Raw genomic sequence first — 17,627 nt, 5'->3', positions numbered from 1 at the left:
GACTGTTTCCATCATACCCACAGGGCACCGTGGGGTGGGGAATTCAGGTACCTACACCGTTTAGAAAGCTGCCAGTCCGGTTTTCCTGACCTCAATTGGATGATGATAGTGCTGCGAGCCTTGCGCAGGCCCGGTGTGCCACTTCAGAATTTTCTTGTCTGGGGCCGGCCATGCCGCTCCCCCCCAGGGGGGCTCACGTCTTTTCCACCTCTGCACCCACCTCCAGAGCTGCTCGCGCTTCAGCCAGTGATTATATGAGGCTTGGTCCAGGTTGGCTCGTTGTTCCGGTGTCATCTCTGCTGTGGCCTTAGCACCCTGAATCCATTGCTGTTCCCAGTCCACTGGCAGGGCTGCCGGGTGAACCACAGCTCCCATGTGTCTCTGTGCCCCCCTTGTCACCCCCCGGTGCCGAAGCCTGGTCCTTATGGCCGCACACGCATTCTCAATTTGTTGCGCCATTCCTGAGGCCTTCATCCTGTTGACCGCCTTTGCCACTAGCCCATCCAGGTGGATGTCTAAGGGTACTGTGTGGGTTTCCGCTTCCAGTGTGCTTGTTGGGGTTCTTTTGTATGCCCCTGCCACTATTCTGAGGCAGGAGTTCTGCACTGTGGTCAGCTTGAGGGCCAGTCCTGACTTAGCTGGACCCGTGCCCCCCTGCCCCTGTGGCTGGTGCCATGCTATTGCTCCATAGGTCAGGGCCGGCCTGATGACCATGTTATACACCATTCTCGCTTGTCGTAGTGGGAGCCCCCATGTGGATTGGGTGGTTTGGGACAGTGCTCTGACTTGAGTCTTCATCTTGCCTGCCACCGCGTCCAGGTGGCCCTTCCATCTCAGCCTAGAGTCTAACCATACACCCAATACCCTCATCACCTGTTTCGGTTGTATAGTTTGTCCTGGCAGTCTCAGCTCAGCCTGTAGGTTGAATTGGTTGCGCGCCCGTGTGAAGTGCATTAGCTCATACTTCTGGGGGGCAAAGACCGCCCCGTGCCGTGCTGCCCACTCCTCGCATGCCCGATGCATGCGCAGGAGCTCCCTGCAGTTGTCCTCAGTGGACTGGCCATAGGCCATCACGTTGACATCGTCTACAAAGGCTATGCACACCACCGGGCGCCCCGGTCTTGAGCAGATGCGCACCAGTTCCTCATTGTAGAATAGGAATAGTATAGGTGATAGGGGTGACCCCTGCGGGATGCCTGCTGGGATGTCAAAGGTGTCTGATTCCTGGCCCTCAAAGGCAATTGTGGATTTCCTGTTGGTCATGAAGGGACGCAACCCATCCCACCAGGTCCCTGGGGATGCCCAGTCGCCGGAGGATGTGAACCATTCGCTCCCGCAGCACCTTGTCATAGGCCCCTGTCATGTCTAGGGAGAGTACCGATGCCACCTGTCCTGGGTGCTGCCACACTGTCCTTATCTGGGCTAGAAGTTGTGCTATGGCTGTTTCAGTGGACCTGCCCCTTCTTGCCCCCATTTGCTGTGAGGGTAGCAGGTTGTGGTCCTCCGCGATCTTCCGCAGGCGTTTTGCAGTTGCTGCCTCCACAATCTTCCCTATTGTGTCCAGCAAGGCAATGGGTCTCCACGCTCCTGCAGTCTGGTAGTCAGCCTTCCCTGGCTTGCGCAAGGCCACTGTCTTGGCTTCCTTAAACGTGTCTGGGTAAGTCTCCCAATGCCAGCATGCATTGGTGAGAGCTGTTATGGCCTCCACAAATGTTCTGCCCAGCATCTTAAGGAACTCGTTGGTGATCCCACTCCTCCCTGGTGCCTTCCTGTTTGGCAGTCTCTGGATCAGGCTTTCCATGTCCTCCACACTGATGGTGTCATTTGACGCTTCCCTTTCAGCTTGCAGCAGCTCCATATTGGTGTCACTTAAGTCGGCGGGCTCTGGCTGTGGGAAGAACCGTTGTCGTAATGCCTCAGCCTTCCCCTCAAAAGAGGTTTCTACCGTCGCGTCAGCCCCTTTCCCTGTTCTCAGGGGGGGGACAGTAGGTGCCTGTGGGGGCAGATGGCTTCTTTCCTTGCCCCATTTTGCTAGTCCCCACATCAATCTGGGGTCATCACGGGTCCTGTCAACCAGATCTCTGAAGTTTGCTGTCTTAGCCAAGTGGATTTCTCTGTTGCGCTTGCAGCGTGCCCTGAGCCGCTCCATTTCTGGGAGCTGGGACCTCCTAGCCTGCTTGTACTCCTCCACTGCCTTGGCCACCCTCGGTGACCACCATGTCTTGGATTTTAACCCAGCCTTACTTACGGTGGCGTGTTTGTCCGCTAATGTCCCTACAAATCCTACCAGGTAGTCTGCATACTCCTTGACTGCTTGCCTGGAGTCCAGGCTTTGTGGCACATATAGCTTTTGGCAGTCCCTTGCTACCTCCTCAGGCTCCGCATTCTTCCAGTTTCGTCTCTCAGCCTCCTTTGGGATGGGTGTGAGTTCCAGTGTTGTTTCCATGGGCTTATGGTCAGATCCTTTGCATGCCTCCTCCGCTATTGCACACCTCCTGAGCTTGTCGTGCAGGAGTGGTGATAGAAAGGTGAGGTCTATAGTCGTCCCTGGGCTGCCTCTGTCCTGCCATGTGGTAGCCCCTACAGGTGTGGCAAGCTGGAGACCCAGCCTATCCACCTGTGCTATTAGCTGCCATGCCATGCGGAAGTTTCTCTCCACTCTCACCCCTCCCCACCTCTCATGGTGGACATTAAGATCTCCTAATATGACCAGCTCTGCATCTGTGCCCATTCCGGCTACCTCCTGCAGCTGGCCTATGGGGGATTCCTCCGGTTCACTGCTGTAGCCCCCTGGAGGAGGTGCATACACATTGACTATTTGCACCTTACCCAGGTCGGTGGTGATTGTCAGCACTGCAATGTATTCTGAGTGGTAGTGGCACTCCCATGTGTGTTCCACGAGCCTTTTGTTGACCAGAAAGCATACTCTTGGGTGTGTTTCCGGGTGATATGCTGGCCAGAAGCCGCAGCTTCTGGGGCAGTGTGTTGCTAGCATGTGGGGATTCCGGCTGGGCTCTTGTACTGCAATTACGTCGTATTTGTCTTCTGTTGCAGGGTCTGCCAATAACGCACCCATAACTCTCGCAGAGTTGTGCACGTTATATTGTAGGAGGTTTAGTGTGTCCCTCATTGTTGCGTGGGGGCTGGGGTCTGCGTGTAGTCCATTAGGTCCTCCTGTAGCTGAGACCCAGGTTGTGAGCTCTGTGGTGCTATAAAGGCACTTAGAGCTCCTCTCTGGGCTTCGCCTGCTTGCAGAATCCCCTTGGGTCGGCCTGGTCCTCTTCTTTGGCCCTCTGGTTCCCCAGTGGGTAACCTTTTATTTCCTCTGGTTTGCACCACCTGCCACCCATCTTGTGCTTTTGGCTCCATAAACCTACGGGGTCTTTCCATGTATGCTGTACGGGCCCTGCTTGATGCCCTCTCCCTCTCAGGGCACTTAGAGACCCAGGCTGGGTGTGTTCCCCTACAATTTGCGCACCTCGGTTGTTCCCCAGCTTTTCGTGCTGGGCATTCCTTGTCGTCATGTTCTTTTGCCGCGCAGAACCCGCACCTTTTGGCCTGCCTGCAGAATCTGGCCGTATGCCCATACTCATGGCAGTTAAAGCACCGGGTGACCTGCGCTTCCCGGTGGAAGATTTCAACGTCACAAAATATGCTGTCTATTATCAATCCATTGTCTACTAGTAGGTTGGCTTGCTGAGGCGAGGTGACGCTGAGTACAAGAGACCCAACCTTTGCCTGCAAGCTGGCATTCCGTCGTAGAGACAGTCTCTCAATTTGTACCCCTCTTCGGAGTCCTTCATTCTGTGCGTAAATTGCCTTGATGGCTTGCTGTTCCTCCTTCCAGTTGGTGTTGCCCATTGGGACTCCCTTAACCATGACTGGGTACAGGGTGTGCTTTGCCTTCGCCTTTTGTCCCAAGACTTCCAGCCATGTGCTGCTCTTAGTCAAGGCCTCCCTGGTCTCCCTCGCGTCGGTTGTCAGGATGATGTCTCCACTGGGGAGACATCTTGCTGCAAGCACCTTTCCCTTTGTCACATCCATAATTCTGGCGTTGACGGCTGCCACAATCGCTGGGGGGGTGGCCTCCTCAGCTGGGAGGGCTTCGCAGTCCCGGCGTAGGACAGTAATCTCGCGGAGGGTTCGGTTAGGCACTGGTTTTTCTGGAATTCCCTGTCCTGCGACCTTGGCCCATGATGACAGTTTGGCTTCTTTCACTCCTTCGGGTTGGCGTTGTGCGCGTGTCGCCACGCCTAGGGCCAACAGTAGTACCCACTAACAAAAACTGTGGGAGGATAACGTTGTTGTCATTACTAAAACTAACTACGCGAGAGCAACACAATATGTTGGGGGGCACGTGATAGGGTAGCCGTAGTACCCCCTAACACCCCCCCGTGCTACGGCGCCGCCAATGCACTGCCGCCCGGGGGCCCCCTTTGCTCAATTCTTCCAAAAACACAATAACAATTAATTACAAGATTTGGACCCTGATTTCCTCTTTGGGAATAGGTGCCCATACAGCAATAACTATAAAAAACAGAATAATACAAGCAAAATTCCGTAATCTCCCGTACCACTGATACCATTCTTTTCCTTCCAACAAGGTCGTTCCATATGACTTATCATCAAACCAGGCCAAGTTGTATTTGAAAATTCACCCTCCACGGGCATATCCATGTTCTTTGTGGTAGGGACTGCCCCATCTACCACCCATCCTTTCCCATAGATCACTCTTCGCACAATCATATTGATAGATATAGGGTGCCCATCGCCCCCCCAAACCACATCACGGTCGCTATCAGTATCAAGATCATCATCGCCTGTGGGATCATCATCACTTGTAGGATCGTCATCGCTTGTAGGATTGTTATCGCTTGTAGGATTGTTATCGCTTGTAGGATTGTTATCACTTGTAGGATTGTCCTCCATTGATCCATCCAAACATTCCATCTTGGAATCCATATCAATATCCACACTGCTGTAGCCGCTATCATCACTGGTATCGCTGATATCATCACCAACATCATCGTTGGCATCGTTGGCATTGCTGGCAGTGTTGGCATTGCTGGCAGGCCGCCCAGCAAAGATATCTTCTATAGCTGTCCACAGAGCATAGGCAGATAGTTCCTTGGGTGTAACAAGATAAGATCTTGCTTGCAGAGTGATTGCAAACCACATGTAGTTATACAGCCACATATTGCATTCTTTCCAAAACCGTTGCATATCAGCACTGGCATCCTCTTTGGGTCCAAGTTGTCTCTCATCTATGATATCAATTGTATGAGATTGCCTCGCTGCGAGGAGGATCTCTTCCCTCCACACTGAATAATTCACAAAACCAGTGAGGATAACTGGCTCCCTTATGAATCTCACTTGGTCACGGAATTCATTAAGAATCTTCACAATAGCAGACGTTCTGCCTTTTCTCTGCAGATAGTTTGCTAAATCTGCATTAATGTTCTCATCACTAGCAGAGGGTTCACCTCTACTTGCTTTCATCTGTTGGACTTCATGCTGGAGTCTCGCGATCTCCAATCTCATGCGAGTTTCCTCACTCACATCATCACGGCTACTAGAGCCACCCGCGTTATCCGACATCTCATTGTTGTCAATTGGGTCTTCGTATTCGATATTCGACTTGTTCGATTCTTCTTCGATTGTCTCGTCAGGTTCAAAATGCCTCTGGTGCTATCACCCTTCTGTTGGTTGCAGGTGTTGGTAGACCTGCGTCCAGTCCTTCTTGTTGTGCCTCCGGTGTTTGAGGACTTCTTCTTCTACGCGTCGTCACGTAGTCCTTCGTTAAATCAGGCGTTCCACCCGATCTCAGATTAACCATTAGGTTCAAATCACTTAACAAGCCGTCTAGGCACGCTTTTAACAATGCGTGGAGACGTAGTTAGCACGTTATTTCGCTCTTTCGTAGCTTATAAGGGCCATAACCTGTGGGAGGATAACGTTGTTGTCATTACTAAAACTAACTACGCGAGAGCAACACAATATGTTGGGGGGCACGTGATAGGGTAGCCGTAGTACCCCCTAACAAAAACTCAAGTCACCTGATCCTCCGCCTTGATCAGGAACTTTATTAATCCGCCACTTCGCCTCCTGTCAGCCCCCATTAATAAGCAGGCCTGAATAACTCCGTCCAAGTTCTTCCTTCGCCGTTTTCTCCTCCGCATAAAACAATCCCCGTCCTCCGCCTCGACGCACCGTCCAGAGAACTTTACTGGCGGATGCGATCATAAGAAAACTGCCCCCGCGTGTCTGCAATCGTGAGTTCTATGTATCCCGTGTGATGGCAAACGCTGGCTGCTGGTGCAGTCTGCACGTTGCAATGACTGGTCACCCGAGACTAACTTTTCATATTTTCCCTCGAATGGCTCCGTAAGACTCACGTAAATCTTGCCACTACCCTCGTACATGGCAGACAACCGCGTTGTCCCAGACTATCCCGCGAGCCACCAGTCTTCCGGAGACCCGCTTCAACCACAACCATCGCGCTCTGCTGTCACTGCAAGTGAGCCTGATACTATGGATTCTAGAGATCATTCTGAGATCCCTCCGGCTCACTCGTACCCTTCTCCCAACGCAGCGCAAATCGGTCAAGCTACTATGTCCTACTACGCCAACCAGTCGAGACACCTGACCGCGGACGAGCTGCATCTCTCCGCTGAATTGTCTCGTGAGGCTTCGACTGCGAATATGAATGATGGCTCAGCAAATGGAATTGGCCATGGCCAGCCAATGGTCTTGGGCCAGTCGAATTCTGGCTCGACTGACATCAATCGCGCTACGCAAGATGACCAACACCAGCAGCAGCAGCAGCAGCAGCAACAACAACAACAGCAACAACAACCACCACCACCACCACCACCCCAACATCAGCAGCAACAGCAACAACAACAACAACAACAACAACAACAATCACATCTCATTCAGTTCACACCCAATCAACAGGTTGGAGTTGATCCCAATCATGACTTGAGCTATGGTGATCAGAGTGCGCGGCGAAAGCGATCCAAGGTTTCTCGAGCTTGCGACGAATGCAGGCGCAAGAAGGTGAGTCAAAATTGGAATTTTCTAAGTTTGACGAAAGAGAAGCAAATAAATACAATAAAGTAGACTAGCTAACAAATCCAGGTTCGATGTGATGCGACCTCGGAAGCAGGAGTGGAAACTTGTACCAATTGCCGCCGTACCAATGCGACTTGCGAATTCAGTAGAGTCCCCATGAAACGCGGTCCTAGCAAAGGGTGAGTCCGCTCCATTTTCCCTGATCTTGACCAATTTTCGGGTACTAATATCATTTAATAGGTACATAAAAGAACTTGCCGACCGTATCAACAGTCTCGAAAATCAGATGCATCCTGGTATCCCGCAATCTGACATGCAGTACCAGCCAATGCAGGAGGACACATCTCCTCGTGGATACCAGGAATTTTCATCCCCAGTGGAAGGAAATCTTATACCTCGCAAGAGGACATACTCCATGTCAGAAGGTCTTCAAAACACTTTTGTGCAATCTCAATTTTCCCACAATGGGCGTCCCACATCCGTTGGAGGCTGGCCTGTCCAGACCCCAAGTAAAGACCAATCCCAAGGCCACCAGGGAGATGGTGGTGCTGCCGTCGACATGTATGCCAATACACTCACCAATGGGTCTGTGAGGGTTAACCAGCCGTTCTGGTCGCAAGAAGGCATAACATCAGGACAGCAGAGCGATATCAATGCCTTGGGTGATGAACTCCAACCGCCCATAGAGTTGGATGAAAAGGTTTTTGACGCGTAAGTTAACGCTCCGTTGCTCTAATATTCAACAAAGATTATGCATCCTGATTAATACCCCCCAACAGCTACTATAATCATATCCATCTCATTCTACCCGTGTTGCCTAATTCAAGGGATCGATTCCGTGATCATCTCCAACAGTGTAATCGCCAGATCCAGGAAGTGTTTCTCCACTGCCTTTACGCAGTTACAGGCGCGAATATGTTTCGTGCTGGAAATCAGTTTCAACAAATCCCAACATTTGAAAAGGCTCAGGATCGGCTATACGCGTCATTTCGAGAAGAGCCATCATCCAGGTCTTTGCCAACCAACTTTGTACTTCTCCAAAGTATTCTGTTGATGGTACTTGAAGCTGATACTCGCGGGCCGGAAAATCTGCTTGGCCAGAATGGCTTGTCAAAATCGGTGCTTTTGGAAGCTGCTTATCCTCTGTCATATCATATTGCGAAAAATCTGGGCCAGGTCAGAACTAGCAATCCAGATGACACCGAACCCGATTCAGATGCCAATATCGCACGACGTAATTATATTGTCGTCGGAATTTTATCACGATGGCACGCCGTTGCTGTAGCCGGGCCCGACATTTTTGATACCAACGAAACTGCCACTCTGGAAGATCAACAGATTTTTGGCGCTATACCGTTGCAAATATCGCGTATGTGATATATGAATTAACATCAATAATTCTGATATTTTTCTAGCAATGTAATAGCTGACAATTACATTTTCAACTCAGGTTATTCAACGCTCCTGACGGAGATCTACGACCTCCTTTTCGATTTAACACCGTACACGTTGTCAAACTACGGCGCTAGCCGCGCTCTTAAGCGCAACATGTACGGCCAACTTAGTCGTATTAGGGATGTTGAACAACTCCATCTTGACGACAACACTGACAATATGAATGCCGCACGTATGGAGGAACTCTCCCCACTCATGTTCTGGTTCATTACTCTCCTCCTCAAACGGCACCTATTCACATATACTCCGTCCGAAATCCTCTACCCAGCCGAAGTCATCATTGACCTCCTTCACAAACAATCGCAAGTGCAGACCTCTGAAACAGCAGCAGCAACCACCCAGATACTAACAACACATTCCACCCCATTCCACCTTCATTTCTTTTCCCTCGCCGTATTAACACTCCTTGAAATCACGGACCTGCCAGATCTCTCCAACGACGCTTGGGAATCATTAGAGAAAGCTCTTCAGATCATTTCGCACCGGGAAAAATACTCAGCCACGGCGGGAGAGTTTGAAAATCCCTTCTCTACACCCAGGTGGGATGCGTGCATCCATGGCTTCATCCAAGCAAAGCTTGCCAAGGGCCGACCACAACAATCGGGCTCTCAAGTCGGTGCTACTAGCGACAGCGGTGGGGCCGCGGGTCCCGGATCGGCCGCACCGCCACTCGTGGGGCCTACGGAACAGCGCTCGCTGCAACATTTGGCTGACCTAGCCGTCGGTGCTGGAAGCGCCGGTGGTAGTGGGAACGTGCCTTCCCCACCTGGTACATCTGCGGGCAATGGCCTGGGAGAGGAGAAGGAGTCAAATGCGAGAACTGCGGCTGGCCCATCGGAAATGGCAGATGGGATACAACAGCAGCCGTCTAGCGTGGAGCCCCAGAGACCGGCAGTATTTATTGATTTTACAAAGTTGACAAAAAAGGGCTATTTGAATGTGCTTGCAGCGAATTTTAGTTGAAATCGATTCATCGTAGTGTGTAGGTTTGGAATTTCCTTTTAGTTACCCTCCCCTGCCCCCCCTCCCCCAGGCACCCTCCGGTTTCTGTTTGTGTCTTCGTCAATTTTGCCTATGGGCTGGTGGATATGGATGCCCAAGTGAGAGAGAATGGTTGAAGACAAATTGCAGAACAAAACTTTTTTTTTTTAAAACAAACGAAAAATCGACTATTTCCTTTTTGAGACTGGGTTGCAGCTTTTCCTTTTAACTTTTTTTTTTTTTTTCGATTGCGCTGACGGGTGGCCTTATTTATATATTTATGTTAGATTGTACTGTACTTTAACAGCCCAGCTTTTGTCAGATAAGAACTGTACTTTTGGGATGTTGTCCTCCAGGCTCCTGTATCTATGTGGAATCGGCTGAATGGATGCCAAAGCAAAGGATCGGACGGCGGTAATATTGCTGATCGATGGAGATTGATAACATGGGCTAGTTGGTGTGGGTTATCTGTTTTTATTTATTGTTTAACTGTTTCTTAGCGCGGGCCAATGCGCGGTATATTGGCGTTTTTCCTAGCCTGGTGGGACGACTCTCTCTGTTCCTTTTACTTTCCACTCCTTGCTTTTTCCTATTCTATTGCATTGTTCTTTGCGTTGTTTCGCTCTTCTTCGTCTGCGTCCTCTTCTGTTCACATTTCCAATGATTCCCAATCACCAGTCTTGTGACATGAAACACCCAAATAATCTACTCTCTCATTCTTGTTTTAGGTTTACCTAGGGCATATCTTTTAATAAGTTCTTTTTACTTCCTAAAAGTTGTCAAGCAAAATAGCTTTTAGATACTACTTACTCATACGTGTTATTTTGTGTCTTGTCTATGCTCTTCTTTTCCCATTTTTATTGTTATCCGTACGCGTTTTCTGTTATTATTATTATTATTATTATTATTATTATTATTATTATTATTATTATTATCTTCTCGGCTGTAAAATATGTTTTTTTCGCAAATGCAGTAATAAAAATAGACATCGGAATTATGTGTTATTGGACTGTACTGTCAGAATCTGCCGCTTCCTTATTTGTATTTATTCTGTCGTTTTCTGACGAGTATATACTCGGGGAGACGAGCCATGAGAGGTATTATGGAAGGAATTTGACAGCCCGAGTTCTCTTCGCTATTCTGATTCTTGAGCCTCTATAACGGATATTACGAATGTAATTCAAGGAGTCAGTCTTCCATCGAACAGCAAAGATCGCTGAGTTAAATATAGTTAAAAAGTGGAAATAATTGGATAACATCGAAGATAACCGCCCTGTATGCGCACATGCAATCATGCGTAAGTGAGAGGCATTAGTAAATAGCCCAGGCAGAGTGGGATGGAACTGGGGAGCTATATTTAATTATATAGTAGCAATGGCTAGTTCCGCGATAAGCTTATAATAAAAATATCATGGAATGGAAGACACGTATCAAAAGAAGCGGTCCTAAGTGGTAGAATTACTAATAGCCGAAGGCTATCCTCCTCCACACCCCCTCGACATCCTGACAAAGCGCAAGGAATGCGTCACTTTCCAGCTGTGAGCAAACCCACGACTCTACCAGCGCGGATCGTTCTGCATTTGGCGTTGAAAGGTACGCCGATAAGTCTGATTGCGATATCTCGTTTTGATTTTTAGGTGATGCAAGAGAAATGAATCCTCTTGCCACCGGGCTTTGGGCTGGAATCCGTGGGTTAGCTGGAATTGCTGGGGTAGAGATGGTTTCTGTGCCTGATGCTTTGTTGTTTAAGTCATTGACATGGCCTGCTGACGTGCTATTAGCGAATAAAGTGTTAGATTCGATCGCAGCTGTGTTGGTGGATTCTTGTGCCATATTTCTAATATGTGCGCTTTGAACTATATGGGGTAGGGGCCAGGTAGGAGGATTTGGATTTGGATTTGCATAACTGCCACTGACTCCCCCATCGGAAACTGCTCCGCTGCCGTCTTGGCAGGTGACGTATAATAGGTTCGCACTCGGTTTATTCGACGTAGAAGTGCGCGATTGAGATATACAAAGGGGCAAGCTGGAGCCTGACGGCACAGGATTTGTTGCTTGTCTCCTAGCAGGTAATCGTGACTGAGACGGCTGCTTTGAGCCGGCTTTTTTTCCAGGTTTGGCGAAAGGTAGCTCTCGTTTTGGGGGTAAAATCTGACTAAGAGAGTTTACATCAGGCAATGCTGGGGCTGTGGCTGGCCTGTCTTTGGAGGAACAGTGAGTCATTTTCCAAGGGCCTGGGTGGCTTGAAGGGAAAGGGGGCATATCTCTTTCCACTGGGCGGAAGGCGGACGATGGGCGGTGTATGCCTAGGTAAGGCGAAGCAGATGTTGTATTGTTGAGAGTAGTGCCTCTTTGAGGGATGGATAGCGATGAAGTGTGAGGTCTATCATACGCCTCATGATAGGAGGCTACATTTGTTGACGCATTGCTCAATGAACTAATAAATGACCCTGACGTGCTGGGCTCTGTCAGGGAAGGTGACCGTGGTCGTGTCTGGTGTTGGTCTACTGCTACTGCAGGCCGACTTGAGAGTACTTGCGACATTGTATGTCCACCATTGTTTAGCTTCAGTAGGCTAGGTTTTTGGGAAGAGGGAGAGAATGGCCGATTAGACGAAGCATGCTGAGGTGGGACTGATGCAGAATGCGTGATTGGGCAACCAAGTTTCGTCAATATGGATATAGCATTGGAGTAGTCAGAATCGGAGGAGAACTTGACCTGAAAACGTCGGGTCTAAAGCGTGCTTAGCGGCATATAGATAGATTGGTGGATCTCATATTGGTACCTGATCGTTTTTCATAGGATAGCGCACTGCTAGACAAGGGCACTTTACGATAATGGCCACTGGGTGTTTCACAGTCTGGACGAAAGAATAGGATGACCCCACTGCTGCTTCTCTGGCCAAAGAGTTCAAATTCAGTTGTTCCTAGATTCCAGGGCCTGTGTAAGACAACCCACCATAAGAGCAGGGACGGAATTACATACCAAGATGTCACTTCCCTTATATACTCTCATACATTGGTATCCCTCCGGAAACGAAGCGGAGGTCTCATGGGGCAGGAAATGATCGAAAACAACAGTGAGATCACCACTGCTTGATAGGTGCGTCCATCCTAGCGGAGAGGCACGGTATGCTGAGGTGGTGGAGTATGAGAATTTCAAGATGGGGATATTCAGTGAGTTTACTCTGGACTCAGTACTAGTAATCCCTGTGAGGGTCTGAGAAGCCATCTCATGGCCAGCCTTGCTGACAGTTATTTAACTGGGTTTGGGACGATGCAAGACACGTTTTCCTGAACGATAAAGCTGACTCGCATAGATATATATCACACGCAGAAGTATTGTACACTAGTTAAAACAAGGAAATAATAGTTCGATGTCACCATTGTGGTAGAAACTAGGAAGAAGACAGCGTGAGGATGAAATAAGCTCCTCAAGTGTGAGAGCCTCAATTTCCTAAAGGGGATGGAGATGCACATTACCCGTGCTTTGGTGGACAGTTTGGAGAAGAATTATCCTTGGAAGAAAAACAAAATAAGACAAGTCTCAGAACAGAACAGGCAGGCCATGTAAAAGGTAAAATGAAAAAGCTCCGGCGGATTTATTCATGTTACCTGTCAAGTAACTCGAACTCGATCCCTCAAAAAAAAACTGAATCCTGTGCCTGGTCATGTGATCGTTATCTTACTAAGCCCACCGGCTAACTAGTTAGTTAACGTAATTCCCAAGCGAGCGAGCAGCCCAAGCGAGCGAGCAGCCAAATTCTTCCACCTACTAATTTACCTACTCATCCACTTCAACGCGCAATTATGCCACCAATTCGCTCTAAAGATGCTAGGAACTCTATAGAGATAGAGGGAAGACTTGAACTCGCGATAAATGCTATTAAAAAGCAGGAAATATCCTCTATTTCTGAAGCTGCACGCATCTTTAATGTGCCACGCTCTACACTTGGTCATAGACTCAGTGGTCGATCTTCACGGGTGAATTTACGCGCAAATTCACATAAATTAACTCCTGCTGAAGAGGATAAGCTTGTTCAATGGATCCTAGACCTAGCTTTACGAGGACTACCACCCCGGCCTGCATTTGTGGAGAATATGGCTAATCATCTTCTTGCCATACGGAAGCCTAGCCATACAAACCACCCTCCTCGCGTTGGCAAGAACTGGGTGTCAAATCTAGTGGCACGCCGTCCAGAGCTCCAATGCCGCTTCTCAAGACGCTATAACCATGATCGGGCCAAGTGTGAAGACCGCAGGATTGTGGAGGATTGGTTTAAGACCCTAGAGAGGGTAATGACTGAGCATGGGATTGTGTTTGAAGATATTTACAACTTTGATGAAGCTGGGTTTGCAATGGGGCTCTGTGCAACTACCAAGGTCATTACTAGTGCTGAGCACTACGGACGAGCAACTCTTATACAGCCTGGGAATCGTGAGTGGGTGACTGCAATTGAGTCAGTCAACGCGTCAGGATGGGCCCCTCCGCCGTATATTATCCTCAAAGGTCACAATATTCAGGAAGGCTGGTTTGACGGGCTGCCGGAAGGCTGGAGATTGGATGTTAGTCCTAATGGCTGGACCACAGATGAGATAGGAATCAAATGGCTTACACGGCTGTTTATTCCAGCTGCAAATCCACGCAGGGTTGGAACCCATATTCTTCTTATTCTGGACGGGCACGGCAGTCATCTTACTCCGGAATTTGACCAAATCTGCAGTGAGAATAAGATTATTCCTCTCTGCATGCCACCACATTCTTCACACCTTTTGCAGCCACTAGATGTGGGTGTTTTTGCACCTTTAAAGCGCGCGTACGGAACCCTAGTTGAACAGCGAATGCGGCTAGGATTCAACACCATTAAGAAGGCAGATTTCCTAGATGCCTATCCTGCAGCACGTCGGGAAGCCTTCAAGGCTTCAAACATTCAAAGTGGGTTCAGGGCCACTGGAATAGTTCCATTGGATCCTCAATGCGTTGTTCAGCAGCTGAATATTCAACTCCGAACCCCTACTCCCCCAGCCAGCAGGTCAAGCAATTCAACGTCATCCTGGATCCTACAAACACCTAGTAACCCCCGGCAATTGCAGAAGCAGGTGAATAAGGTCAGAAATCTTATGGATCAGGATCAACCTCATGGGTTAGTGGAAGGCTTTGACCAAATAACCAAGGCCTGCGAATACGGGATGGTCAGCGCCATGGTTATGAAGAAGCAGTATGAGGATATTTTCAATGCAAATGAGAAAGAGAAGCAAAAACGCAAGAGGTCTACACGCAGGATCCCAAGTGCAGGGGGTCTAACTAGGAATGAAGCTCAGAATCTTATTATTCCTGCAGCTGAGCCTGCTGAACAGCCTGTTATTCAACATTCCGTACCTGCGGCCCCGGAGCCTAGACCCCGCATACGAGCGCCACAACGCTGCAGCAATTGCAATACTGTTGGGCATACAAGAATAAGATGTCCTCAACTTCATGTAATTTAATTTAATTTAATTAGTGGTTGGTGGGAGTAGATAATTTGATTTAAATTCTGGTTAGTTGAGATATGCTAGTTTTGCTGCTCGCTCGCTTGGGCTGCTCGCTCGCTTGGGAATTACGTTAGTTAACTGTGGGACGTCTAAGTGGTTGTATTAGCATGTCGGCAGCTGAGGCATATATGTGCGGTGCGCTAGTCCGTGATAGGCAGTGACAACCCAGGATTCCCCCAACGGTTGAGGTGGATGAATAAATCACGTATCAGCTACTTCTCAAAAGAACACACAAGAGCATCTAGAGGGGGTTATAGATTTGAATGGATCAAGCGGTTCAATAAGATGACAAAAAAGCGTCAAATGGGCAGTCATCGACTGCTATTAATGGACAATCATGGTTCTCATCTCACAGAAGAATTCATCCAATACTGCAACCTTCATAAGATTATTCTATTCAGATTTCCATCTCATACAAGTCATATTCTACAACCTCTTGATGGCGTACCTTTTCAGCAGTATAAGCATTATCATACAAAGGCAGTTAATGAGGCCGCCCGCTACGGATATGAGCAGTATGGTGGCAGACAATTCCTTGCTAATCTGGAGAGTGTCCGACTGCAAGCATTCAAACCTGGCACTGTGAGAGCTGGCTTTGCCGACCGCGGAATGTATCCAGTTAATCACGATATAATTCTCAATCGATTGAGACCTCTTACCATTGATGATGCCCCGGATCTCAACATATACAATGGTGATGGTGATGTATGCAATCACTTTACCCCGCCGCCTGCAGATCGACCGTCAACTGCCTCTTCGCAATTAACCTCCCCAGAGACAGTTGCAAAACTACGTCGCCAAATTGATGCAGCAGCCAAGGCCTTACAAGATGTGAAGGATACCCTTACACCTGGTTTGACAAGGCGGTTGGACAAGATCTTCAAGGGTAGCATGGTCCAGGCGGAATTGAACGCGCACCGTGAGGGTGAACTTGCAGGTCATTATCGAGCAAATAGACGTCGGGTCGTCAAATCCTCCCGCAGGCAGGTGCAAGTAGGCGGAGTCCTCACTATTAAGGATGCCAATTGCAAGATCGCGACCCGTAGAGCAGATGAGATGAAAAAGACGTTCAATAAGAATCTTCGGTCGATTGGAATCAAACCTACAAAATCTACAGCCACTCAACCACAACAAGATAATTCTATAGAATCTCAACCTACAGTGGATTCTACACCTTCTAATGAGTATATAGATAATCTTTATGTTATAGATAGATGTGGTGGTGGTTATTAATTAATTTTCGAAGATCACTATATTCAAAATATTTTCCGTACGCTGTGGTTTTCCGTACGCTGTGGCGCACTCACTAGAGAGAGTGAGTAAGCATGGCACGGTTACCACCTACCCCTCACAGCAGCCTAGGGTCAACACTAACCTCCTGGTCATCCTACACCGCCTTCTAAGAACAACCAACTTCTTGTCACGTGAAGAGCTTCATCAACAAATCAGCCTTGTCTTTTCTGCCTTCAATATAACCCAGTTCTGGTGCCCTAGTCCTATGAGAGGAGAGACACCAGATCACTGTTCACCTAGTCCTCTGTGCACATTCTAATGAATGAGCAAATCTAGAGAGAATCCTTTGAATCCCTGGACTTCTTTGTCTCTTGTGTTCTTTCTGTTTATTTTGCCTTTCCTGCCCAACGGCTCTCCCGCTCTCCACGTGATATCCATCGTCGCCAAGACTAACTGATGGAGCCAACCAGTACGCTAGACCAGATCCGGACTGACCCTGCCGCTTTTTATCTCGCGTTGCGCGATGTCCACAAAGACCAGAGGTAGGCTTGCACAAGCACGGTTGAGCGTGCAATTCCTCCTCCTGCGCTCTGATATACCTCCATTATTTGTTGTTCGTGTATATGCCTTTATTTGAGCAGACTGCAGCTAACCCGTGGCTTTTGTCTTCTTCCATTCTATTTTGTTTGGAGCAGCTACCCGATCAGTGTCCCGCTCACACAGGGAAGTTTCTGGGAGGTAAACCGGAAGAAAGTACATCCCCATACTCTCTTTGTCGAGGTCCTTGACCGCGGGGGTTTTGCGGAGGTCTCCGTGGACAAGGATAACTGGTGCGTTATCGCCGGACTCGTGGGGATACCTGAGACGCAGGCGACGACCTTGTCGTGGCACGTTAAGCACCTCTACTACGAGTGGCTGTGGTAAGCATTCTATGTCCGTCTAAATCCAACATGGGCGCCAGAGTTGGAAGTCTCAATTTGATGACCGGACATCCCTTTCTGATTTGAGGAAATTGACAGGCCGTTGGAGGTGGCCATGAATGGTCCGGTAGCGGCGGACGGGAGCCCCGCGGACGCTCGAAGCGCAAGGGGTAGGTTTGACGATTGCAATACCTCTCCAATCTTAAATCGGACCACCTATTCACTTTCTTCCTATCACGGCTTGAATAGTTTACTGACAGTGTTGCTACCAGGCCTCCGACGAGCTCTCCCTTCAACGACAACCCTACACCGCGACAAGTCCGGCGACCAGGTCAGACCCGTATCACGGCTAATACCCGGGTACCTCCCGTCAGCTTTGAACAATTCGATCCCTTCTCTCACTTATCTCCCTCGGTCGTCCCCTACAACCCTA

At 49.0% G+C, this 17,627-nt stretch overlaps 5 protein-coding genes across 5 annotated transcripts; 4 read left to right on the top strand and 1 right to left on the bottom strand.

The window, feature by feature from the left end:
* Window positions 1-60: 60 nt before the first annotated feature.
* On the bottom strand, window positions 61-6,119 carry HCAG_05674 (predicted protein; the record flags this gene model as incomplete). Its single annotated transcript, XM_001538019.1, has 9 exons — window positions 61-1,185; window positions 1,286-2,190; window positions 2,245-2,814; window positions 3,073-3,209; window positions 3,479-3,562; window positions 3,590-4,275; window positions 4,418-4,446; window positions 4,575-5,637; window positions 6,057-6,119. 9 exons carry the CDS (start codon window positions 6,117-6,119, stop codon window positions 61-63), a joined length of 4,662 nt encoding a protein of 1,553 aa, XP_001538069.1.
* A 301-nt stretch (window positions 6,120-6,420) lies between these two features.
* HCAG_05673 (predicted protein) lies at window positions 6,421-9,492 on the top strand (the record flags this gene model as incomplete). The annotated part of the gene is made up of 5 exons (XM_001538018.1): window positions 6,421-7,059; window positions 7,141-7,253; window positions 7,315-7,785; window positions 7,854-8,443; window positions 8,525-9,492. The coding sequence occupies 5 exons, from the start codon at window positions 6,421-6,423 to the stop codon at window positions 9,490-9,492; spliced, it is 2,781 nt and encodes a 926-aa protein (XP_001538068.1).
* Window positions 9,493-10,803: 1,311 nt separating this feature from the next.
* HCAG_05672 (predicted protein) lies at window positions 10,804-12,386 on the top strand (the record flags this gene model as incomplete). Its single annotated transcript, XM_001538017.1, has 7 exons — window positions 10,804-10,807; window positions 11,047-11,103; window positions 11,148-11,221; window positions 11,465-11,506; window positions 11,685-11,820; window positions 11,983-12,055; window positions 12,329-12,386. 7 exons carry the CDS (start codon window positions 10,804-10,806, stop codon window positions 12,384-12,386), a joined length of 444 nt encoding a protein of 147 aa, XP_001538067.1.
* Window positions 12,387-13,319: 933 nt separating this feature from the next.
* Window positions 13,320-14,996, top strand: HCAG_05671 (conserved hypothetical protein; the record flags this gene model as incomplete). Its single annotated transcript, XM_001538016.1, has 1 exon — window positions 13,320-14,996. One exon carries the CDS (start codon window positions 13,320-13,322, stop codon window positions 14,994-14,996), a length of 1,677 nt encoding a protein of 558 aa, XP_001538066.1.
* A 372-nt stretch (window positions 14,997-15,368) lies between these two features.
* On the top strand, window positions 15,369-17,574 carry HCAG_05670 (conserved hypothetical protein; the record flags this gene model as incomplete). Its single annotated transcript, XM_001538015.1, has 7 exons — window positions 15,369-16,225; window positions 16,288-16,328; window positions 16,753-16,816; window positions 16,967-17,194; window positions 17,294-17,364; window positions 17,467-17,525; window positions 17,569-17,574. The coding sequence occupies 7 exons, from the start codon at window positions 15,369-15,371 to the stop codon at window positions 17,572-17,574; spliced, it is 1,326 nt and encodes a 441-aa protein (XP_001538065.1).
* Between the last annotated feature and the right edge of the window lie 53 nt (window positions 17,575-17,627).

Source organism: Histoplasma capsulatum, genomic scaffold (assembly GCF_000149585.1).
Source record: "Histoplasma capsulatum NAm1 scaffold_7 genomic scaffold, whole genome shotgun sequence".
Classification (NCBI taxonomy): Eukaryota; Fungi; Ascomycota; class Eurotiomycetes; order Onygenales; family Ajellomycetaceae; genus Histoplasma; species Histoplasma mississippiense.
This window is presented reverse-complemented; position numbering and strand designations above follow the sequence as displayed.